The 25,828-nt window shown below is 45.0% G+C and overlaps 2 protein-coding genes across 9 annotated transcripts in view; both read left to right on the forward strand.

Moving 5' to 3' along the window:
* The window catches only part of PRDM2 (PR/SET domain 2), a 68,015-nt gene extending 61,422 nt beyond the window's left edge, over window positions 1-6,593 (forward strand). For 3 of the 8 annotated variants that reach the window (XM_082776752.1, XM_082776754.1, XM_082776753.1), the window contains 2 exons: window positions 4,720-4,853; window positions 6,012-6,592. In XM_082776752.1, coding sequence (XP_082632878.1) covers window positions 4,720-4,828 — 109 coding nt within the window. In that variant the 3' untranslated portion in view covers window positions 4,829-4,853; window positions 6,012-6,592. Of the gene's footprint in view, window positions 1-4,719; window positions 4,854-6,011 lie in introns of all 8 variants that reach the window. The other 5 variants (XM_082776756.1, XM_082776755.1, XM_082776757.1 and 2 more) reach the window with 3 other exon arrangements.
* Window positions 6,594-16,479: 9,886 nt separating this feature from the next.
* The window catches only part of KAZN (kazrin, periplakin interacting protein), a 181,319-nt gene continuing 171,970 nt past the window's right edge, over window positions 16,480-25,828 (forward strand). The window contains exon 1 of the mRNA XM_082776996.1: window positions 16,480-16,767. Within this exon, the coding sequence (XP_082633122.1) occupies window positions 16,650-16,767 (118 nt within the window). The 5' untranslated portion in view covers window positions 16,480-16,649. The remainder of the gene's footprint in view (window positions 16,768-25,828) is intronic.

Consider the following 25,828-nt stretch of genomic DNA (forward strand, 5'->3'; position numbering starts at 1 on the left):
ATTGTTGAAGTGATACTGTCCATCTACATTTATAGACCCGGATTTCTTAGTGACTAGTAATTTCTTTGAGCTCAATTGGAAGTGTCATCAAGGAATCTGATTTTCCAGAAGAGCTCAGTAGCCATCTTCAGGGCCAAATCCATTTTAGGGGGCACTTCAGATCACTAGTTGCCTTTTTAAAAAAAAAAAAAAAATCTTGTTTTGTTTAATTAAAATGGTATTGATGCATTAATTTTAGACAGTCCCCAGGTGAATTCTTGGCATGGTGTGAGATTTTTTCAACAGTTCTCAATCTGATGTTCATCTCTGAAAGTAACAGTGATTTGAAGAACGATTTCTGTGGGAGTGGGATTAAGTCAACAACAAAGAAACTTGAACTTTAGAGCATATGTGTAACAACAAAACAATTTTTGAGTTATTGTGAGGGAGCAGTGCAACTTTAAAGGTATTCTGTCCTTTGAACCACTGTGGTTAGAGACTGCTGCTATGTATCTTCTTGAAAGTTGAGAATGCAAGCATCTCAATAACAGGTTTTTCCAGCTCAGATTCATGAAAGGCCTAACCATAAAATCATAATATTCATGTTATGTCCTTTAGTGTCATGTGATCGCAAGATAAAATCCTGATACATGATCCAGCTTTTTCACCACATTCATAAATCGCGTAATTCTCAAAGTCTCAGCAATTACATGTGCAGTACATGCTGAGATCCTTTTTGTCTTCTGCTCACACATTTTTTGTATGTAGAGAGGCAGGGCATTTTTTTGCTGGGGCAAAAAAAATCCTACTCAACCAAATTCCTTTCACAAACCATGCCCTTTTTCACTTAAAAAAAAAAAAAAAAAAAAAAAGTTCATGTAATTTGATGGTTGATGTTTTTCCAAGTCCTTGTTTTGTGTTTCCCATTAGGCAATCTGCTAGTGCAAGAGAGTACATGCCAGCTGGGGTAGCAGCATGCTGTTTGAGTTCTCACTGAGCCGAAAGCCCAGGAATCTCGTTTATCACCCCCTTGCTTGCTTTCTGGCCCCTCAAGTTACCCAGCCTAATTCTGCAAATCCAGGAATTTCAGTTTACACATCCACACCACTGTATCTTTGTTTAGACAGGCAGTTAATTATTTTAGAAGTCATTCTGACAGCTTAGACATTGTTTTATTTAATAATAGTAACCACTTTGGATAGAGTATGTCCCTGACATGTCTATTCTTAGGAGGATCATTGGAGGGAGTCTGTGTATTCTGAAATATTGGCCCATATGTGTATTATTTTATTATTTTAGATGAGGAGTAAAGAAGTGTAAGCCCTGGAAAAATAAATAAATAAATAAATAAATAAATTGAGGTATAAAGTGAACCTAGATTCCATGTTTTTTTTTTTGTTTTTTTTTTTACCTTTGCCTTACCCCACACTGTGACTTTGCTCACTGAATTTCTCTGATGTGACCAGCAACCATCTCACATCACTCCAATCCTTCAATCCCACCAGTAACGTGGCTTATTTTTTTTCTGTGAAGTTTTTAGTGAACTAAACTAGCAGCTTGGAAGAATGTTAATTGCCCGAGTGTGGTAGAAGACAAGGTAATTTGCATAAGAAACACCAATGTATTTCAAGAATGTCGGAGGGAAGGGTGCATGCCAGGATCTGGCATTCTTGCTAGCCTAAAAGTCTGCATATGCATAATCTCAAGGCTTAGCGGCCTCGGAGGGTGTAGGACTGTAGGATTTTAGATGAAGTGAAACTTTTTAAGTGTTGACACTGCGTGGCTTGGGGAATCGCACTGTACTGTGATACAAACCTTGCTTAAAAATCCCTCTTTAGACTCCTGGTCTTCTGGATGACCTTGGCAAATGCCTTTCCTTCTGACTCAGTTCTGCACCTCAAAAATGGGGAGTATGATACCAAACGTACCACAAAACACTGTAAGATCTTAGCATGGAAGCATAAGAAGCAGGGGTTAGCATATTGTTGTAGTGAGGCTCGCTAAAATCAGTGATTTGTTTCTCTGCCACAGCTCGGGTGTGCTTTCAGTTAGAGCTCTAGGCCCTGTCTGCATGTGAAAAATGGTATCGTTTAACTTCTGGTTTGGCTTTAATTTAGGGTATAGCCAGTACATTTACCAACACTATTTGTCCTGATTAAAAAGTCCTACTTGACAAAGAAAACTCTCGAACCCCTCCTGTTGCTTAACATTCAGTTTCTGTGCCCTTTTTCATGCAAGCTTAGTATCTTTTCAGATGCCGTTCCCTTTTTTTTTTGTGTGTTTTTTTTTTTTTGTTTTGTTTTGTTTTTGTTTTTGTTTTTGTTTTCCCCCCTAGCAAGGACTGTTCCTACCAGGGCTAACCAGGGCCAGGCCTGTCCTTTGGTGTTTTGGGCCGTGGTGCAGCAGGACCAGGCCGCAGCCCCCTCGCTCCGGCCTGTGTCCACACAGGGTGCTGAAAAATTCCTTTCCTTTCGCCCAGCTACAGTTACACCCGCGCTGGTGATGGCGAAAGCAGGTGCAAAGTGACAGAGCCAAAAATAGTGACCTCAATAAACCATTCCCCCATGCAGGGGGTGTTGCAGCTCTCCTCCCCCTCGGAGACCAGCCAGGCCGGGTTTGCTGACCCAGGGAGTTCAGACAGCCACGCTGCCCATCGGGCTCCTTAAAACCGAAATTACAACCTGCACGAGTGGCATAGAGGTGCAGAGGGCCGTGCTTTGCCACCCGCTGTCATACAGCAACGCTCTCAGCCCTGCCCAGGTTTTGCCTTGGGTCGGAGAGTGGTTAGAGGGAGCAGTGAGAACCCCATACAGGCTCCATTCCCGTTTCTATCCAGTCCATCTAGTAAAACAGCCTCTCCTTATCTTCTTCCCCTCATCCCCTGCTTCCCCATAATAAACCCATGACCCATGGCTTGAAAGTGGGGTGGAATTAGGGGATAAAAGATTTCTTTAGCATATTGGTTTTGAGGGGGAGCGTGTTTGAAAACACAGGTCAGATTTTCTCAGATATTTTGCCTCTTTGTGTCTGAGGCCTTGTTTTGTTTATTTTTTATTTTTTGTTTCCCACAGGATCTAGGCATTTGCTCATCGCATGCAATAACACACAGATGTTATTGATTACAGAAGAACTTTTACAAGTCATAATTAATTTTTTGACATTAAACATTGCTTAAATGGGAACATTCTAAGTAAAACAAAAAAAAAAAAATATCTTTTCTAGTTATAGTAAAGAACTGAAACTAAACAAACTAAACTTGTTTTGGGTATTATACCGTTTCCCTTGGTAACAGTCTTTATGTGGAACAACAAAATCTGGCTTTTGTTGACTTCCTCGTCACCACTTTCTGATTCCTACACGCTAGACAAAGGCTTCAGTATTAAATTCACAAGGACTGAAGAGTATGGTTTGCATATAACAATAACAAAGCTTTGGCAGATGATTTCAGCCACAGATTTTAATTTGGAAATGATTGAATTGCTTACTTTTCACAATTTCTGTGGTTTTGTTTTTCAGTTGTAATGGAAAATTTTGCACTTCTTTAATTCTAACTTGCAGTTCCACTGTGCTACAAAATCTGCACGTAACAAAACAAAAGCTGAAACGTATTTTAAAGGGTGCACGCCAAACACTGAAACTACCCCGGAGAAAAACCTAACTTTCAAGTGTTCTTAGATGCGTTGTTATGTAATAAAATTAGATTTCAAAAGACGTTCCCTTGGAAGCACATAAGTGGCTGGTTTTGGTTAGACATGTGAGGAGTTTGCATAGCCGAGGTAAGCGTGCGGTTACCACGAGTGGGGGTGCACAGGTGTGAGGGGGGCATACGTGCATCTGCAGGCACTGAGCAGGGGCTGACAGCCCAAACTGCTCCAAAGCACGGGTCTACAAAGCTGCAGGTTTTATAAACAAATAGGGGATTTTTTTTTTTTCTTTTAGTTTAAGGAAGTTTAGCTTGGGTGTATATTTGAACTGAGATTGTATGTTCGACTACACCTAAGCTGTTTTATTTTCCTTGCTTTGTCTTGCGTTCAGGCTTCTTCTTGAAATCACAATCGATAGGGATGTAATAATGCCGAGTTAAAATCCCTGATTTTCACTTTTCCTTTACAAGAAAGATGGGATTCTTAGAGTTATTCTAAAATTTTAAATGAAATAACGTATCATCTGCAATAAAGACACCAGAACAGTGCTTGCTGTAGTGACCTGTAAAAGTAATTCATCAAGTTTTTAAGTGTTTTCATGGCAAAAGTGTACTGCAGGCGTTGCCTTTGGGTAAAATGACCAGATGGGGTATTGCGCTTATATATGGTAAAATTATTTTTCTGTACATATCTATCTAAAAATCTGATATGGACTGTCATGAGAAAATGAACCTGACTCCTTGTTCTCTACATAGCTGTGGATTTGTCCGTTCGTCCTAGTTGGAGGGCTCTCTAACTGGGACAGTGGGTGGGAGGCTGGAGGCTGCTTACATTGAGACTTCCTACCTGAATGAACTGACAGAGCAAGTTCAGAACAAGGCAAAAAAGAAGAAAGAAAAAAAAAAAAACACTCTTGCCTTCAGAAGCACTTGGAGGATGAGTGAAGTGTGTAAGGTTTTTTTTTTTTTTTTTCTTTACTCATAGGTTTCAAAGCTGCCGTGGGGCCCCTAGCCCCTCAGGCATGTCTATGCTGGTGTTTTGTTTCTTTTTTTCCGGTACCCTAATGTGTATGAGTTTCTCCTGCCTCTTTGTACAGTTACAGACTCCGCATGGCCTCTAGATGTCCCTCCTCCTCTTCTCATAACACCAGCACCAGGCAATGCAAGAAATCCAGCTGCACTGCATCCCACTTCTTCAAGGAATAGACTTCTGCATGTCAAAGCTGCACAGGTACAGCGACGCGGTCACGGCATGTCACAAACACACCCTGCTTGTGTTTCTCTGGGCAAGGATTGCAAAGCACTTTACAAACCCACAGTGGTGCTGCTCTTGTAACTGGTCATTGGTGAGAAAACAAGCATGAAGGGGAATAGCAAGGTGCCCTATGGCAGAAACAGGGCCTCTTGCTCACCTGAATCAAATGCAAGAGACAAAGCCTTCCCTAGCGATGTGTAACCCTTACATCCTCTGCACCAAAAGGCTCTGTCACGGCAGTCAGCTCTTAGCCTCGTGGAAGATGTAAGCAGTGTTTTCTTCCATTTATGAGCTTTTGAGACCTGAGGTGTTGCTCCTCTGGATTATGTGTTGAGCTTGAATATTTTTTGTAAGGATGAGGCTTTGTCTCCATCTGGGAAGGAGTGTTATTTGTACCTGAGAGCAGCAGAGGGTAAAGTGCTTTGGGATCTACAGATATTATGGTTGGCTGCTCTGGTTGAATGACAGAAGCTTGAAGACCAGTGTTACAATGCACTTTGCAGTGCTGTGCTAACAAATAAAAGCACTAGGTGGAGTTGTAGCAAGACAAACTGCTGTAATGAAGCTATATAAACTTGGATAAATTAATGAGCTGGCCCAGTGTTGTAGGTGATGCTGAATTATTTTCCCATTGGTTAACTTTAAAAAAGGCACTTTGTCTTCTGATCCTTCATTTCCCCAATGGCAATGTGTAGATAATCACCTCTTTTACACTAATGTAATACCTCAGGAATGTTATACTTACCTGTATGAAGCTAAAGATGAGAATGATGGCCAGCAAAATTGAGACACCTCAGCCTGAAATTTATTCTTTGTTAAAATGGTTAAGTATATTCTGAAAATAACATTTTGGGAAAACATTAGGAAGATTCTGAAGCTCACTAGCTCCCAAATAATGGAAGTGGTTGCTAATGAAACGTTAATGTCCCTAACTGTAGTGTAGACCATTGAGTTAGGGGAAAACCAAGCAAAGTTGAAGCACGGGCATCTTCCCTGTGCTGCACTCACTGAACACCTCGTCCTGCTTCCAAGTCGGCGTGACGGGGCCTCATTGCCTGAGGAGCCAGGTGGATGCTCTGACTGCTTAGCCTTGAAGTTGACTCTGATTAAATGCAACTCTCTGTGTATTTGCAGGTACTAGGAACTTTTGACTGGCAAAGGTGAGGTGAAGTAATCCTCAAGCATTATCTTCTCCTGCTTTTTCTCAGATGAGGTGAGACCGGTTCCTCAGTAGATAGCAGGGACAGCGGTTTCTTCTGCTGGAAGCAATGGCGTGCTTGTGTCATATTGTCCTTCCTTCCAGAGAGAGAGGGAGAGAGCGCGGAGCAGGGCTCCTGCCTTCTCCAGAGCACGATGAACTGTGGATGCTGGTGAGAGGGTGATTCCCCAGTGTCCCGTGCCGCGTGAAGCCCACGCGTCAACAGCCAGTGGAATAGCATGGAGAAATGTTCAGACAATTGCAGGCAGATTAACCCTGTTCAGAGGGCTGATGGGTTTGGATGAGTCTCCTCTTTCTGGTCGAACACAGAGGGGTTTAACATACTATGCAATTAAATTCTGAAAAGACTGTTACATCATTTTAGTTTCTACTTTACATCCTAACGGGTAAAGAACTGGGCATCCCACAAAAATCCACTGAAGAGAGTGGTAGGTTTTGCTGAGGTTTCCACATCTGAAGCCTGTGGGTACCCCAGTCTCTTGACTTTGTACCATAAGCTTTAACGGGCATGATGCCATTGCTTTTGAAGTGTGTCAGGACCCACGTTTTTTTTTGGAAGACCACCTGTTAAGTGATCTCTGTGAAATGCACTGATAGCCCAGTTTCATAAAGGGACAAGCATCTCAAAAGCTGCCATCACATTTGTTGCCAACCTGGTACTCTTGGTATAGTCAGGATTTATTTATTTAGTGAGAGTACCAAACACGCATGTTGCTGTGCACTATCAAGCAACAATTTTCCTTCAATGCGGAGCTCTGTGTTTGTGACCTGTAATGCAAGCATGCTTAGCTTCAGTGGTCCTGTAAAGGAAACATCTGTGAATGGCAGCCAGTAATGTTGCAGAATAGGTCAGTTACTAATATGCAGTGCAAAGAGGTCTCTTGGCTCTTGCTCCAAAATGTGACAATCACAGGTGTATCATCTGGCAGGGGTGCTCGGGCAAATTTCACCTCCAAGAGATTCCTTCCAAGAGGTTCCTTCTGCCCAGTTTTTGTGGGATCCCTGCTAATGTAGTGTCTGAGTTTGGGATTTTTCTAGGAGGCCAAGGGGGTTGATTGCCCTATTTCCCCCTTGTTTCAGTCAGTTTATTCCTTTTCTTATCTTTGCACTCCACACAGGTAAGCACACATCTGTGTACGCACACATTAGTTGTGAAAAAACAAGTGCCCAGTTGATACTCCTTCCCACCACCACCCTGAAAAGGTCAAAAAAGGATCAATTATTTATATATCTACATATATATATGACATATATTAATATATATATGTATGAAATTGCTGAAAACAGTTGATTTTTTATAGTTTTGATGAAAATCAGAATGTTCAAAATGAATACAAAAGCTTTAAACAAAAACTATTGGTTTTGTTCACCGTAAAAATGTCTTAGCTACATGTTGTTTGAGTTGGAAAGCAAAGGTCTTCAGGACCTTGCATTATCTAGCTACAGATTTTTTGGATAACCCCTATTGGAGGCTTTCTAAGTGCAATTGTGGTGTGGGGGAAGGCTGAGATGCTGAGAACTAGATGAGCCATAAAAAGCCACATCCCCTCCCGTGTTTGGAAATGATGTTTCCAGTCTGAGACCGAGACCATGGAGATGCAGGCTTTGTGGGGAGAGCTTGTGCCATTGCTGGCTGTTCCGTCTCTTGCCTAGAGTGGAGAGTCTCTAGGATTTGTCCCCTCTTGAGCTTTTTGCTAGCAATAATTTCCTCTTGAAATATGTGATGTACTAATTCCAAACTAAGGCTGATTTTTTTCACAGCAGCCTGGAAGACTGAGATTCTCATTATTCATTAAAACTAGTAGGAAGTGAGTATCCAAATCTGCTAGGCAGCTTGGTAAATCTTGGTCAAAAAGCACAGAAAATAGTTTTCCTGGCCTTATATATACATATATATATATCTCAAAGAAGCTGGCGTGCACATACAGCTCTCTAATCAGTTTGGCTCGCTTTAGTTTTGCACGTTATCTTTCCTTTAATTTTCTCTGCACATTATCTTCTTCCTTTCATCATCTAGTATTAGTATGGTAAACCCTGTTCTTCAGAGCAGGAATTATCTTCCTGTGTGTCTGGACAGCATCTAGGTAATTTGAAAAATGAATATACAGTGCTAATATAACACAGCTCCAATATACTCTGTCCTAAAGCACCACTTCGATATGCCCTTGATTTTCCCAGTGCAGCTGTGTTAGGTGTTTTGTCGAAGATCCTGCTTACTGTATAAATCTTCACTGGTCACTCAAGGACTGTTGTTGAGGAAGAGCTTTCTTGCCATGCAGCCCAAATCCTACTTTAAAGAACCAGTTCTTCTGAGACGCTCTCAACTTCCAGCGACAGTAAGTTGAATGAAGTACAGAGAAGTACATCCATTTCTGGCATGGATGCTGCTGAGTTCAGTGCCTTTAAGGCATACCAATGAGGTTATTAGAGTTCACTTTTGTGCAATTTATTTTTGCTGCTTTTTTGTTTTTCTTCTTTAGAGTGGTGTTAACCATAACAACAGACAAACTCAAGGAGAGAGGTGTGTAAATTGTTGTGCTATATGAACATTTTTCCCAGAGAAATTCTGGTTTATCACACAAACCTGTAAATATGTATTTACAATTTTGAAAGCACGTCTTTATGTCCCTGATTGTAAATGCTCCGTTTTTAAAGTTTTATAATGTGTGTTACTCAACCAAGAGACCACAGCACACAGCTTCAGGTTGTACTGGTCTATCGGAAAGATCCATTACCGTCTAAGCTGTGGTAGAAAAATATTTGTGCCACTGACAAGAAATAACCCATTGTTGCACCAGACTTTTCATCATTTTCCCTCAGATGACAAACACATTTTTTTGGGGAGGGTGGGGGAGTTGATTTTTCCTGTAGGAAAAATGAGTTCAAAATGGTGTCATTTCTCTAGAACGATGAGGATATTTTCTTCACAGTAAATTCAGGAAAGTATGCCATTTTTTCCAAGGCAGAATTTCACAGTTTTGCAGCAAATTTTTAACCTCCCCCGTGCCTGCTGATGAAACGTGAAATTTTGCCCTTGACTAATATCACAAGTTCTTGTGAAAATTCAAGGAGAGGGTGGGGAAAAAGCTCAGGTTCTGCATGTAGGAATTTGCGAGGCTGACACCGGTAGCTCTGCAGTGCTCTCCTGACAATGCTGATGTTGAGAAGTTTATGAAAAATAAACTGTGTGGAGACGTGGTATTAGCTGGTTGGTGCTCGGATGCTGAACATTGCTCTGGAAGACTGAAAGCTCTGTTGTCTGTCTGCCATGTAAAGAAAAAGAACAACAATAAATTAATGTTACAAACTGCACCATGGAAATATTTGTTATTTGAGCAAAGGAAGTCTTCAAAATGGAGCTGCAGCCTATTCTAGCTGCAAAATAGGTGAGTGCTTGGGGTTTTACGGGTGGGTGGCAGGAGAGGAGAAAGAAGATGGAAGTGTCACTTTGCCTGCCAGGCTCTGTCCATGCTATCAGTGATTGCAGCAGACTGAGCTCTCCTGATGCTTCAGGCTCCAGGTGGACACAGTTGGATGGGCAGCACCTTTGTATTTTGGACTCTCCATTCGACCCCAAAGCTCTTGGTGAGCCTTTTGCAGCACTGAGGAATCGACACAGCGCAGTGCAGTTCAGGAGGCTGCTGTCCCCTGCGGGAGGTGAACGTGTGGGCAGGGCATGAAGAGGGGGGGGTCTGCTTCCCTGCTAGGAATGGTCCCCATTTTGTTCATCTCAGTTAAAGGAGATGCTCCATTGCTAGGCCTTGGGTGGGAAGGTTTGGACCTTGTCAAGGTTGTGTAGGGCTGTGGAGCTTGGCACTTTTGGTAGGGCAGTTGGGCACCGTTCACCTCCAGGGCATTAATCCAGCCACATTCTTTAGAGACAGGAACAGATGCAACTAACATCTTTGGGAACGGCTGAAGGAGAGGTATTAATATTAATTTCATGTAGACTAGAAATAGCTCTTTCACCCCAGAAAATCTGAAGATTCCTTACACGCTATAAATCCAACCTGTTAGTACAAAATCCACTCTTGTCACCACTGCACATTGTTGCCCTGCCTGCAGCAGCCTAGCAGTCAGCAAACCTCCTCTTGCAGTGTTGCAGTCTACCCGCTTTTTATTAAATGGCATTCAGTGTCAGGATTTGAGTGATCGAATTTTGCTGAACTGTAAATTTCTCTGTGTTTGAAAATCTTCTGGGTTACTCTTTAATGAAATAGATACGCACTTGTCTTTCATCTGTCTGAGCTGTCACATGCAGCAGCGCTAATTCCTCCCTTTGAAAAGAGCTGTGGCTTTTCTGGAAGAAGACTACCTTCAAGAAACAGGTAAGGAGAAAAAACTTTCTCATAGGAAAGCTTCTGCCTTAATCCTGTTTCCTCCCACTGCAGCTGCCAGGTGGCAGATGGGTGCAGCCAGCAGGAGACTGCTGTTGGCAGGGCCCCTGACCGAGTCTCAGTTCCGTGCTCAGGGTGCTGATGCAGAGGCAGTTCAGGGGAAGAGGGAAAAATGGTCAGGCTGTCTCCATCTCTGATGCCCGTGCGAGTTGTGAATAGCTTTACAAGGCTATAGGATGTGTGGAGTGTTGTGTGCTCAAGAAAAAAAGCGTGGTGAGCAAGGAGAACACAAGTACGTTACACCTGGGATCCCTGACAGCTTGTCACGTACGTGAGATGGGCCAGCTATGGATGAACAGTGGAAATAAAAACACACATCAGGCCCTGCTGAGCAGCATTTTCCTGGCTTGTGAGCGATGGAGCCTTTCACCTCCAGGCCACCAGCTTGCATCGAGCCAAGGTGACCGCTCCGAAATGGCTGCGGCTGGTGGCCAGCAGCCCACATGGGGCGAGCAGCAGGTGCTCCCTGCCTGGTCTTCCAAGGGTACCAGCAGGCAGAGAGAAATAGTGCTGTGCCTTCAGTGCGAGAGGCATTTATCTCAGTTTAGGGATGAGCTAGCCTCAGCAGTTGACTGAAAAAACACATTCTGGCTTCCTGATCGTGAACAAGCACCATTTATTCTTAAATGAAGAAGAGGAGGAGGAGGGCAGACAGGTGCTTAGGGGTTGGAGGGAATCAGGGAGGAAAGGGATTTAAGATTCAAGCTGTGCTGCATTTGTTTTATGACTTGCTTTGCAGCTGCCTTGGAAGAAGAAGAGACAGTTGTTAAAGATTAGGCCTCCCTGGAAATACTGTCTTAGGTAAGGGATGCTAATGCAAATAGTCCCCCCCACGCTCCTTTACTGATCTGCTAAGCTCTGGGTCACCTTGACTTTATCAGCACTTAGCAGGGTTGGGTTTCTGTTCATTTCTTTTGGAGTGAACTGTTAAGATGCTTTTAGCATGCCTCGTAAATGTTCTATTTACAAATAAACGAGGTATATTAGCCCCCTTTTCATTTTCTTGAAAGTGTCTCTGTTTTTCTCATTTACTCTTGGAATTAACGTTTGCCTGGGTGACCAAGCCTTTTTGAACCATTGAAATAAATACTTGCATCAAGATCAATGAGAACCAGGAAAGAAGCTGGTAATTATAGCTTGGGTGCCGTGCTCTGTGTGCAGGGGCTCTGGAGAACTTCTGGGAAGGGCTGAACTCAGTGCTGCTTCTTGGGGCAGAAAGCTCCGTTCTCATGAAAGAGTGATTTTAGAAACTAGAGAAGTCAGTGGAAGGTTTCAGTAGGGGCGTCAGCTGTATAGAGCATTGCACTGTTGCCTTTGGAAAGTGGATGTAACTGTTAATGATTTTATTTAACCAGAATTAACACACACACCCCAACCCCTGCTTTTGCTAGTGTTGATGGCCATGGAGTAGACTGTTTTGGGACCAGCATTACGTTGGAATATTTGCACTGTAAAATACATTTCTTGTGATAATACTCAACCTGTCATCTACCAAGCATATTTACTCCCTTTTACATTTTTTCTTCCTCCAGCTGGAGTACTTGACTGACAGGCTCCGTGGTTTCTCTGTCAAGTCCAACGATGAAGGTTTCCCCAGGGTGCTTTGTTTTAGGAATGCCTCTTTCTTTAATCTTGGAAAGTAAAAAATCCAGACTATTATTTCCTTTAGGACTCTGCCCTAGTAAATAACGTATGCATCTGAATTCAGCTTCTCTTTGTGCCTACCACTGACTGATTGGAGTCCTTTCAGGCTTGGTATTTCTTTTCTACGAGGATATTCATACATTACTTAAGCCATACCTCAGCCTTTCTTTTGATCAGCTACCTGTGGAATTCTCAAAATCTTTTGGTGTAGGGCTTTTTCTCCCTGTGGCACTTACATCATTTTCTTCTGTACCATTTTTTTTTTTTTTTTGAAAGAATACAACCCAACCAGACAAAATTCTCTTTTAGCCTAGAACTGATGGAGATGAAGGAAGGAATAGCTTATGTTTAAGCTCTCTCTGTCACTTATGCCAAACAAGTGCATTGCTTCAGATTCATTTTGGGTTTTACAAAACATTATTTTTCTTTGCGTGATGGATTGCATAAATGTTCCAGAACTGATCTCAGTAGTGCTGTCTCCAGAGGAATAATTGCATCCATACTTCAAGTTCCCCATGCATCCAGCCAAGGATTTTGTTAGCCCTCCTTGTGATGGTGCTGTGCTGCAGCAAATGCAAAAATCCCTACGTTTTATTTATTTATTTATTTATTTATTTATTTATTTATTTATTTATTTTTAAGTCTCTGCCTTGTAACAGTGAAATACCGATTTCTGACACACATCCTTGGTGGGATGATCCATCCTTACCAAACGGTGGATCCCACCTCACCTAGGTGGGATGCCGTCCTTACCAAACAGATCCTGCGTGGGCTTCCCACAGGCAGCAGCTCTTCAAGAACTGCTCCCACACGGCTCCGTACCACGGGGTCCATCCCTCAGGAGCAAACTGCTCCAACCTGGGTCCTCCACGAGCGGCAGCTCCCCCCAGGACCCCTACTCCTGCGTGGGCTCCTCTCCATGGCTGCAGCTCTGGCCTGGGGCCTGCTCCTGCAGGGGCTCTCCACCCGGTGTGGCCTCCTCCATTGCAGGTCCACCAGCTCCACCATGGGCTCCTCCACGGGCTGGAGCACAGAAATCTGCTCCACCATGGGCTTACTATCTGCAAGGCTGTTTCTTACTCCTCTCTTTCCCAGCTGCTGTTTCCTAGCAGTTTTTTTCCTCTTTCTTAAGTAGGCTCTCACACAGGTACAAACAACATGGCTTAGTGGCCTGGCTCTGGCCAGCAGCAGGGCCCTCACCTAACACAGGGCAGGTTCTGGATTCTTCACACAGAAACCACCCCTATGGCCCCCTGCTACCCAAACCTTGCCATGTAAACCCACTACACTTTCACAGCTGGTGATCACCTGAAAGCCTTAATGGCTGCACAGAGCTCACATGGAGCTTCATCTCAAAGCTGGAGGCAGCGGAGGCCTGTCAGAGCAGAACTGCCCGAGAGAGCTCGGTTTGAGGAGGCCGCAGTCACCCGGCATCTTCTGGTGGCCACAGGGAAGCTACTGGGGCACTGCATTGACTCCATGCTCTTTGCCATGGATAGGATTACCTACATGCAAGCTGTGCTGTTAACCAGGCATTATTGCTAGCACTGACATTTTTCCTTTTTACCTAAAACTATAAAATTTGAGGCAAGCTGTTCCATTAGCAGCAATTTTCTATGCAGAGTCAGTCACTACAGCTGGTGGAGTTGGCAGCGACGCTGCAGAGCGGGGCCTCAAGGAGTCTCGCACGTTAACTAAAGCTCAGATCACTGTGGTAAGCACAGAAGCCCAGAAGAGGAAAGTTCAGTGTTGGATCCTGCATGAAACTGGGCACAGCGACACGGCTGTCAGCTGCGTGTGTGAAATTCAGGTGAGCTGCAGTGAAATACATGGAAAATTTTTCCACCTCGCAGGGAGGCATTTCCTGGGAGGAAAATGTACCAAGGTGAACCGGAGCATCCCTTGGCCTGCTGTTCAGAGCAGAGGTGAGGCACTGCTGTGCCTCGTCTTGCTGGGTTTAGAAGGTCATCGATGCTGAGCAGGTAGATGGTGCCTAAAACAGCCCAAACAAGAGGGCTTCTTTGCTTGCTTACTATTTTTCAGAGACATGTACTGACTTGATCTAATGGCTGCACACTGTGAACGACAGCATTAAATGAAGCGTGGCTGTTCTGCGTGCTGTGCAGGCGCTGTGTGTGCTGCGTGCAGTGCCCCAGCAAGCGGCTCCTGCTGGGGAGTGCTGCAGGGAATGGGAGGGGGCAGCGAGCCTGTGACCTTCCCGCATGGAAATAGGAGAAAGGGGCAAGGAGGAAGGGGAAAGGGATTTTCAGGTATCCTTTTTCGTATTTTATTTTATTTTATTTTATTTTATTTTATTTTATTTTATTTTATTTTATTTTAATTATGCTTTAATATTTCAGAGCTGAATGCAGCTATGCAGATAGTTTTGCAAAGGAGTCACCAAACAGCTCTGTGGGAATTTCCAGATACTTGATCGGCAGTACACATTGCACGAGGTGGTGCCGGAGGGAGAAATGAGTGTAGTCCCTCTGTTCTTCACTTTCCTTCTCACCCAACTAAGCGCCACACTTATATTGGCTTTTCTGACTTTTTGTATGGTTTTAGAACTTGGTCTTGTGGGCTTTGAATATCAGACTTTGTCCAAACAAGTTTGCCTGGCAAAGAGAGTGAACAGGCAACAGAGCCAGCCCAGCGCCCTGTCCTCGTTGGTGGGATAACGAGGACAAGACTTCGGGCACATCCCTCCTCTCCCCCCCATCCTCTGCTCTGCTCTAATGACAAGAACATCTGATAATGACAAGAACATCTGACATAATTTCTTGTAGACTCATAAAACAATGATAATTATAATTCTATGATAATGAGATGTCCTATTAATACATTATTTTCTCTTTGTAATGTTGGAGACTAGATCTGAACAAAGCTTTTTAATTATTATTATAATACAGCTTTCCCTCTGTAGGAGGGATATAATAGTAATTCCCCACTGTGAGATGTATGGATGAAAATACAAAGTACCATATGCAATTTGGATATTATCATTCTACTAAATCTCAAGCCCTTCCTTTTTCTTCATGAAAGCTGTATGGCATGAAGTAAATTGGGTAGCAGCATTAAAAGAAACACGCAGATTGCTTAGCATATCTAAACTTCAGGAAATTCACTAATTCTTCTACTTCCTAGTGCATTTGGCTGGTTTTGCTTGTGCTGCTTTGGTAACGGTGAGAAAAGCCTTTGATATTTGCAGGTCAGGGAGGAGAAAAACAGCAACTGAGATCAATACCTGAATGCTGAAGTCATGGGGATCGAACCACATGGCCAATTTTTTCTTTTCTCCGTATAGCAGGCAAGAAGGTCAAGTGGAACATCTCTCTTCTGCTTGCGAGGACAGAAATTGTTCCTGTGTCATAGCAAAAATGAACATGCAAAGATGCCTCTGTTTAAACACTTTGCTGATCCGAGCCTAAAACCATTTAAACCAGTATGGGAAGGATCCACCTGGTGGGAGGCAACAGCTTCCAGCACAGGCCCAGTTCCGCAGCCATTCAACTGCTCTGGGCGATAGTGGTGGTAAGGGGGGGACGCTTGGACCAGATGATCTTGAAGGTCTTTTCCAGCCTCATCGATTCTACGATCTGCCAGTTTTGTAGGGCTGGGAGGAGGGCGAGGCACATGGAAGTGCTGAAACTGGGATTTTCTGGGGGCTGCCAGTTCCGAGCCGAGCTCGCACCGTGCAATGTGATTGCTGGAGGCGCTGAGCAGCCCAGGCTTCAATTCCCCCCTGCTAAAACCTCTCCTTGTGCCCCTGGGCGAGTCCTGCGGCCTCGGCTGCCTGCAGGAAGGGGCGATGAGGCCTGGAGGTGGCCAGACCCTCGCTGGCACCTGCCCAGTTTGTCTCCAGCCGAGCCCCAGCCTGTTTTTGTGGTGGGCCGGTGCCCTCTCCTCCCAAAGACAGCACCAATGACTCGTGGAGGACAAAATGATGCACAGCTCCCCGAGTCAGCATCCTTTTTGCACGGGATAGTTTGAAAATAAAGACGAATCAGCTGTGTCAGACGGGTCCGGGAGTTCACTCCCGGCCCTGCACCCCTGAAGAAAATAAAACACCAACCAACCACCGCCCCCCCCAAACCCCCAATCGGGCTGGGTATTTGTGAGGGAACAGCTCCACCAGGGCCCAAGGGCCGGGGCAGAGGTGAACGGGTTAAGGCCGAGCTGCGGCCCCGCAGCAGCGGGGGGAGGCCGGAGGCAGGGCCGCCGCAGCGGGGCGGAGGAGAAGGCGGCATCGCAGCGCCGCTCCGGCCTCCTCCATCCTCTCCCCTCCCCTTCAACTGCTCGGGAGGGAGGGACGAGGCAGCCGGGAGCCTCCTCCGGCCTCACGGAGCCAGGTTGGGGCTCGGAGCCGGGACGAGGGCAGCTCCTGGAGGCCCCCCCCCCGGTGCTCGCCGTGTCCCTGCCCCGGTTCCCGGCGGCAGCGGGCGCCTCTCTTCTCCCCCTGAGGGGGAGCACGGAGCTCCCCAGGGGGCCGCGGGCAGCTGCGGGGCTCTGCCCATGACTAACGCGAAGGACCCGAAGAGAGCCATGGAGTCCTCACCGGCGACCTCCAGCCCTGCAGGCCCCGTCACCTTCTCGCAAGTTTTCGGGCAGCAGTGCCAGCTGATGGAAGCAGGTAAGGGAGGGACCGGGGGGGGCTTCGTCCCCAAAAGCTCGGTGTTTCCCCAAGGGACAGCAGGGGTGAGCCCCGTTGTGGCTGTCCACCTGCTTCGGCTCCTCCCTGAAGCGATTAAAAGTCTTGTGTCTGAGCGGGGTCACGCATTTGAGGTAAAGGTTGGGGTTGTTGCGTGTTTGGGGTTAGCGTGGACCAGCACAAGGTGCTCTGAGCCCTATAGCATCATTACCTATCAGTGTGTACACAACACATACAGCAACTTCTGAAACACAAGGGTAGGAATTGCTTCAAAATAATTGCTTCAAAATAATGTTGTGAGCTGGAGGTCGACTTACTGTCGTGGATGGGGACTTGCTACACACAGTTTCACTAGGTGTGTGGTTCTCTGTTGGTTTTCAGTTCTGTGAAAGACAAAATATTTGGGTTTTTCCTTTGCTTTTTGTGGGGTTTTGTGTAACTGCAGCACCTAAATTGTTCCATTTCCTAATTGTTTTCATGTGTGTAACTTCTCAGGGCTTTGCCTGACGATCTGTTGCTTGCACCTTTTGGTAATTAAAGAGGGAGCGTGTGGGCTGCCTGCACCCACTCCTTCCCTGGTGTTTCCCTTCAGTAGATCAGCACAGGTGCCGTGAAGTGCTGCTCTGCTGAGTGCTAGCATCCTCCTTCAAACCGAGCTCCCAGGATTAAGAGATTGGCCTAATGACTTTGACAAGACTCAGTCTCTTTTCCCATCCCTGGGGACAAGAAGCTTAGAGAATGGGTATGTCTGTTTGCTTGTGGCTGTGGAGAAAGGCCTGTGGTTCTGTGTTTGTGTTTTTTTTTTTTTTTTTTCTTTTTATTGATACCTCAGCAACACTTGCTATGAATTTCCAGTACTTGCTTTGAGATGTACTGGCTTACTCTTATTGCTACGTTGGGGAACACATTAGCTAAGATACGTGCATCAAAATGTCCACTCTTTCTCTGCCCCTTTTCCTCTATCTTTTCCCCAGCAAATTCTCTAACTACTCACATTTATAGTGTTTGTATTTCTGTAGTCGGAACCAAAATATTTTGCACTGAGGTTTTGCTGCAGATCTCAGTGCGACTTCTGTTGTGACTCTCTCATGGTACTTCCACAGGCCGAGTTAGGAGAGCGACTCATTTGCTGATGACTGCTCAGTTTATCAAGCCTGTGATCATAGTGCTGCCTCCAAGGAAATGTCAGCAAGTTTTCTGGGAGGGTTTGGTATTCATTTTTCATGTTACAGGGCATGGAATCAGTCCCAAGGCTGTGGATCCACTACATTGAGTGCCACACATGGAAGAGACGCATTAGAGAGCCCTGGTCCTGTGCAAGCAGTTTGTTTTCCACATGAGTAAGACCAACCAGCTGGGAAAGCACAGGTGGAAAATACTGTGGTGTTTGCTCTTTCTTTCCCTTTCTCACCAAGGCAGACATCTGCAAGGTTAGGGCCTTTGAATCCTCCCCAGTAACTCAACCACAAGGTTTTCTGTGGGACTGCTTCCCCAGAGGTATTGCCAGGGTACAAGGTGCAATGTGAGGCAAGGATGTTGCTGTGAACACCACTGACATTCAGAGAGAAATGAGTAGGTAGAGAGTGTGTGATCTATGTGAGCTTTCTTTGTTCATGGCAACAGCAATATATAGAAGAATAATATATAAGAATAATAATATATATTCTGCTCTCATCCACGAGAGCAGAACTTCAGTGGATGTCTGAGGATATGTCTGTGTCTACAGGACCTTGCGCAGTTTGGCTATCCCAGCTGTCACCGTCCTCTGGGGCTTTGATGTAGGTGGGAAGGATGCCCTGAGGAAAAGGGAGAGGATGCAGGTGTGGGACACCAAGCTGGAGGCACTCAGTTGTGCCCCTGAACAAAAGACATCGAGGTAGAGCTGTGAAAGGGCCCTACATCGTGTGGGGCTGTGCAAGTCCTTCAGAAACCGTAAAACCAGGTCTTGCCCTAGCCATTCCTTTGCAACATCACTACCTGAGGAGCTCTGCAGAGTTAAATTTTGACCTGTGCAGTCCAGGCTACACCAGCAAGGCTTGTAGACACTCAGTACCACATTCCTATCGTTAGTGACATCTGTTTTTTCTAACAGCACTGCAATGTGCTTGAATAATAAAGGTCCTGGCCTTAATTAAATGTCAAACTATGTGCCTGGAGAAATGCTGATCTCTAAATAAATCAGACTCGACAGCACAACTTTCAGGTGCCATCTGGAAACATCTCGTATTTTCTATACATCTGCCTTTTTCACGTTGCAAGTAAGCCAGAATGCTAGAAAGGGAGCTCTGGTTTTTATTCCAGTGTGGGGGAAAGGAGGTGTGTGGGAACAAACAAGAAACTGCAAACACGTAAAAATAAACAACAACAAAAACCACAAAACCAAGCCAGAACCAACAGCTCTGAAGTTCATAGTCTACCTGAAAACAATCTGAGTCCGGCTGTTGGCTTCAGTAGGTTTCTGATCAAGGGAAGGAGACTTTGCCCAGATGATTCCCAGATTTTTCTGAAGATGTCATGTTTGTTAGATGAAAAGCAATCAAGGCAGAAGCTTTTTCTCCCAGGTAAAGTCCTCCCTGTATAAATGGGGATGCCCGCTGCTTGTTGGGTGAGCAGGACAAGGCTGGAGAGTCGCACTGAACTGAACCTCACTTTCAGAGATTTTCTTCAAACTGCTCACTTTGCACAGAGATCTGGGTGTTTGGGGCGGTAGGGACTCTTTTCCTCCACAGCACCTGCAAGAAGAGCCTGCCTGCAGAGTAACCCTTAGGTTTTGTGTAGCAGCATCTGTCCTCAGGAGAATGAGAGCGGAGGACGGACGCGTGGCCGAGCAGCCTGCCCTGCTGCACGTGTCTCTCTCGCCGAATGCCGTGTATCAGTAACTTGCTCTGAGAAAACAAACATTGAACATCTTCAAAGTTAGCCTTTCTCCTGCCAGCTGCTTGTCTTCCTGTTTGATAGAAGACTTGAACAGTTTTCTGTGCAGCTGATTCTGCATAATTGGCTGATTATTCATGCGTTGTGTTTGTAGATTTGCATAACACCCTAGGAAGTGCAATGATAATGACAGTATTAGTCTAAAGAGTATGTTGTCATAGGGGAGCCCTGCTCTGAAGCTGTTCTGCCCTTTGCACAAGTCCTTGGTCTTTATTTAACCTCTGGAGCGCTGTTTACTTTTATGTTGCATAGAAAATGAATTTTGGAAAGAGCCTTCTGCCTCGGAACTGTCCTCTACTGCACTGCTGCCGCTTACTGTCCATTTATCACGCCTCAATAAACATTTGTTTGCTGGGGTGTGTTCCTTGCAATTACCTGGGCTTTTCTGTTTGCACTGAGCACAGGATATAGCGCAGGTAGGAAGGCTTTGCTTTTATAGCACGGCTGGCTTAACTCCCTGCTTTGGTTCACTGACACTGCTCTAGCTACCCAGGGCAGTAAATCCTTGCTGCCGAGTGCATTAAATTTGCCTGATGCAGGAGGGAGCTTAGTGTCAGCTGGGGGCACAGCCACCTTTCAGGTGAGCGTAATTTCAAAAGAGGGACCGTGATTCCTACCCAGGATTGCTTGGTGAGCAAGGTTTCCATCCTAACCACAGAGCCAGTGATTTCCAAACGCAGTAACCGAGGGGCTGGCTTTATAACCCAGTGCTAAATCTTCCATCGCAGCTGGATGTCCTCTCCGCCAGGCAGTGCTGGATGAGGCTTCTTGATCGGGACATGAATTTGCACCTTACTCTGGCAGAGTTTCATGCTGTAAATTTTGTTCAAACAAAAATACGCTGTCAGTAAGAGGCTGCAGTTTTTTTTTTTTTTTTTTTCCATTTGACAGTTTGATTAAAAAAAATCTGAAAGATTTATAACCAGAACTACCAAATTTAAAAATGAGAGAGATGGTGAGAATCTGAAGGGTACTGCACCCCCCCGTAATACTGAGTACGTGGAGTGAGACTCGATCTCAGCGAGAGCTGAGGGTTCCCCTGAGGAACTGGGCTTAGCAGAGAAACTGCTTTTTTTTATTTGTAGGCAAATTCCAAGCATCTTGTTCAGCAAAACGCAGTTTTCTGGACTTATCTCTGCATGTTGTTCTCTGACTCACTGCTCCATTAGGGTAATTGTCATTCTCCATCAATTCTTTGGCTCATGGGAGCCTAACAGATCAGCAGCATCCAGGTTTTTTATACCTTGCCAGTTAATTCTCTGTTGGTTGTGAAATAAGGAACTTGGTTCAAGATATGATCCGAATGAGCAAGACAGCTAAAGTAACTGAAAAATCAATTGGGTTTTAAGATGCTGCACTGAAACTTCTATGTATTATCTTGCAATTATATATATATTAGCCAATATGCATACTTCACATCCCATTGATGGCTGCTCTACAAATCCACAGATCTCTACGAAGTCCTTTTTTAAAGAAAACTTCACTTTTATAACTTCTGATTGAAAGTTTGCATCTGACAACTGGGGAAAAATTTATAGGAAAAATTCTGTCCTTTACAAGATGTTGAAGGAAATCTCTGACCTTTCTAAATAAGGCTGGGGCCATGAGAATTTACTTTTTTTTTTTTGTCCTTTAATTTCTGCTGTATTTTTTTCTTGATTTAATTAATCACCAGCTAACCAGGCTCTGGTTTCAATCCTTTCACCTGGAGCCCAGGTGGTTGGGCTTTGCTCTTGTGGCGAGTTTCTGGTCCTGGGCATCCTCAACCTCTGTGAGCTCAGGCTGAAGCGTGGGAGCACCTGAGCACCCCTTGGGGCAGCTCTCCTTCCCTCTTGGGGGCAGCAAGAACATGGGCAGTGAGCATAAAACTTGCTTGGATCAGCTGTTTTAAGACCATGTGGGATCAGGGCTGGCAGTGTGCTCTCTGGTACTTTGCACGTTAGGTTTCCTACATGCATTTGTCAGTAATACATTTTTCACGCTAACGGTTCTCTGCTTTTAGTGACCCAGGAGAAGCTGTGTGTGTAGCGAGCAGATTTGCTTCTGAGATGATTGCAGGAGTCTTGCTTAATTCGCGTGCCACCAGCCAGCTCTGTGCAGAAGCAGACTTCAGGGGTTTCGAGACAAGAGCAGGTGTCAGGTGGGTGAGGTGAGATGTGTTCAGTGAGCCCCATGAGCCTGGTCCCCTTGGGTAACAGATTTGTGATGCTGGGGGCTGTCGGGCTGCTGGCCAGCCCCGGAGCAACCTGGACCAGTGGATTATTTACTGCAGCCTTACCAAATCGCAGCCTGCCTTTTATTTTGCTGAAATAAAAAAAAAAAAAAAAAAAAAAAAAAAAAAAAAAAAAAATCAGGTGGTGGGAATGATGATTTTTTTTTTTCCCTCATATTAAATCTGCCTGCCCTTGGAGGTTTCTCTTCCCTCGGGATGGAGAAAGGGAAGAGATGGCCCAGGTTTCTGTGCCCTGGCAGCTGTCTGGGCATGGCAGTGTCACGTCAAATAGTGCTCTGTGTGTCCGTGTAGGAGGTATCGCATTCATCAACCCCCAAATCCCATTTTTCTGAGATGACAAGAAATGCGTCAAACTGCCCCAAATGTCCTTTGAGCCTTGTGCTTTGCGGGAGAAGAAGATAATCTGCTTCTGTCCAGGGCCAGCTCCAGCACTAGCAGGAAAACCTGTTTATTTCTCCCCCAAAAGCAATATGTAGAAAACATCTTGGGGAGACGGCATGCTCCCACCCGAGCTGAATAGATTATGGGGCCACAGAAATGAAATGGAAAGATCACTAATATATATTTTTTTTTTGCTTTCCATGCAATGGAATGAGCTATTTCTAGGGACTTAATAAGGAAAAAGTGACATTTATCTGGTACACCCCAGGAGGAAAATTTTATATATATATATATATATATTTATATTTATATAATTATTTTTCCCCATAAAATGAGCACCTAGGGATCTAGATGCTCTCCTGTCCCTCAGAAATAGCTGCTCTGTAAAGCAGAAGAAAATACTAGAGGAAAAGAAAGAAAATAGTGGCAATCTTAGAATAAATAAAATATAAATTGTTCCCTGTCACCTCAATGGAGGGACTCAATTATTGCAGCATCTGCGTGCTAATGGCTCACCAGCTGATTTACTCCTGATTAAATTAGGGGAAGTGTTCACTCCCGTTCTTGACAGACAAATTTGCTTTTGTCAATTAATGTTTGCAAGTAGCAAAGTGTAAAGATGTAATAATTCCTTCAGATTGAAAGCAGTCACCGTGTTTTTATGATGCCAAAATAATGAACTGAAAGCACGGGTATGATGAGGCTTGCAGCTACAACCATGAACTGGTTTTCCTTCCTTTCTTTTGGGGTTTCTGAGACAGTTTTAGTTGCCACCCATTGGAAAAAAAGAGAGTGGAATGAGAGATTTTGCACAAGGTGCTGGATTTGAGCCCTCACCGTAGATTTAAGTTATGGAAGATGACGACGTTGTACTTTATCACGTTAATGTGATGGCTGCAATCACGAAATTAAAAGCATTTGAGCCTTTCCAAAGCAAAACATTCCTGCTGAGCCCAAATGAAATACTCTTGGAATATATTTATATTATCCTGATTTGTGAATGAGATGAAATATTGAAGTGGTATGAGCTGGGGAAGCTACATTTGAGCGCTGTTAATTTTGGGAACGAAGGTGTAGTGCCGTCAGACCTCCTTGTAATGAAGGAATTGGTTAGCGTGCCCAAACTGGTGGTTTTTCTGCACAGGAATTGAAGAAAAAGAAAACGTAGCTGTGCCCCAGGGGTCACAACAGGAGGGTTGCAGACAAGGATCTTATCAGCCGTGCATCTGGGCATTTCTGCAATCCTGGCATGTAAGGCTCGAGCCAAAAAGCACTGCTGAACAGTGCACAACAGCTCGAGCTGGTGACTTGGAGCAAATTGCTGAGAGCCCAGCTCAATTGCCCCGGTACCAGCTCTGCACTGGTGCTGTGCTGAGGGTAAGTTCCAGAGCATCCCCTCTGTTTGGTTTTCTGCTTTTCTTGTTTTCCCTTACCGCTGGATGCAGCTTGCAGGGACAGGAGTCCTTGTTGCTGTCATCTGCAGTGTGGTGGGTTGTGTTCTGTGTGCATGCTGCCTACTGTCATTCCCTGAGCAGGCTGCAATTACAGCACTCATCTAAGTGGTTAAAAAAAGTAAATAAATTAAATTTCAGAAAGTTCAGAACGTCTCTGTAAGGGCTTGATAAAATAAAAAGCATCAGCTCTGAGCATAGCCTGAACTCACAGCAAAATGAAACTTCGTTCTCCCTGCAGCATCCTTCTGCGTGGGTAAAAATAGTTCATGCCCTCATCTGAGCTGTTCGGGTTGTTTTACAGTGGTGCTTATTCTTAGCTTGGTTTTGCAAACACCAAAACAAAGGCACAGCGTGCTTCGGTGACTCTGCAAGATGAAACAGCTCAGGTTTGCCAAAAATAGCAGCGAGGGTTGCAGGCTGAGGGTGCAGGGATGCTGGCACCGCCAGGAAGGGTGAAACAGGGAGAGAACAGCGCAGAAGCTTGGAAAGCCATGGCCAGGCCTGGGGTCTCCCAGATTAATGGGCTCTGCCTTGCTGTGTGGCCGGCAAGGGGAGAGGAAAATGGGCAGCTCTGCCCTTCCTCCAGCCTGCAGAACTCATGGGAATTGTTCCCTGTTTGTGTGCTGCTCCTCGTTCAGTCCGTGCCTCTTGTGGATGCGATTTACTGTTCCTTGCTGCCCCTCTGGAAGCCAGTTACGTGATGTTGTCCATAATGCTTGGTGCAAACCCAGCCGTGTCTGGGGAATTGGGATGACAGCGGTGTTTGAGCGGTGTTTGCCTGGGCTCGGGAAGGCAGGACAAATCCTCAGCACAGCCCTGCTAACATCTCCCACAGCAGTAGCTGTCAGCCCCTTGTCACGATCGCTCCAGCACCTCCAGGGTCCCTTTCTTTCACTTGTCCTTGTTTCTCCTCCAGAATTTAAGGCTTCCTTGACAAAGGTCTGACACGAAGGGCTCGATGCTTTCCTGGGTGAGCTTTGTGGGGCAGGTGCAGCATCGTGCACGGGTGCCTCAGTGCTCTTAAACAAACTGGAAACATTAAGAGTGACTTGGCTGTGGCATCACAGAGCTCTGCGTGGGTTAATTCACGCTCTGCATCCTCAGTTCCCAGCCGCTGCAGCGCTGGCTGCCTCTGCTCAGCCGTTTGCCAGGTTTGCCCTCCAAGGGAGCTGCAGTTTGCTTGCAGAGTCTTTATCGTGCTGCTGGTCCCACCTCGGGGGTGACAGCCTTCCTAGGAGCTTTGCAGAGCTTCCAGCGACCAAAATTCTGGAAGAAACACAGAGCTTGCTTTTTCAATTCTTTATTTTAATTTATTTCTTTAGCTGTAGACCTCAGTATTCAGCTTGGAGAATGTATTTCCTATTGCAGAAGAAGTTTCACAGGCTTAGCTGTCCGTTTGGTGTGTGTGTTAACGTGCTGATAACACGCTGACATGAAAACTGAGGAGCCCTCATTGCAAACCCCTGTGGGCTTGGCTGGGCTGCAGGTATGGGCAGCCCCACCAGAGCTGCTGGTGCCTTAAAAAAAAAAAAAAAAAAAAAAAAAGTAGGAAAAAGACATCTTAGCTTAGGAACATAAATCCAAACCTTCCTCTGTAAATAGACGGAGTTTATTAATAAAAGTTGAGATTTTTATGCTATTTTTTTTTATCCAAGAACAAGGGCGTTAGTAAATACTTAGTAAGTAGAGCAAATATTATAAACCTCAGCCACCTGGATTGATAAGCTTGGACTTGCTTTCAGTAAAGAGTGAACTGCTGCTCCTTCTGCAGGCACAGAAAGGCTGCTTATCTCCAAGGCAAACTCTAAATGAACTATAAAGGCAATTTAACATTCATGATTGCTTAAATTGGATTGACTCCCGTAAAGTGTCATACAAATCGAGGAACACCAGAAGAGGCATTTCATATGTGAGATTTTTCTGGATTTTGATTTAAAATTTGATGTTCCTTAGAACCAGAAGTGACCAAAAGGAGTGCTGCTGTTGTGGTGGTCTTTCTCCCATTTCAATATCTATTCGTTCACCAAAAATATATGGAAAA

This window comes from Aythya marila (genome assembly GCF_965140915.1).
Source record: "Aythya marila genome assembly, chromosome: 21".
Taxonomy (NCBI): domain Eukaryota; kingdom Metazoa; phylum Chordata; class Aves; order Anseriformes; family Anatidae; genus Aythya; species Aythya marila.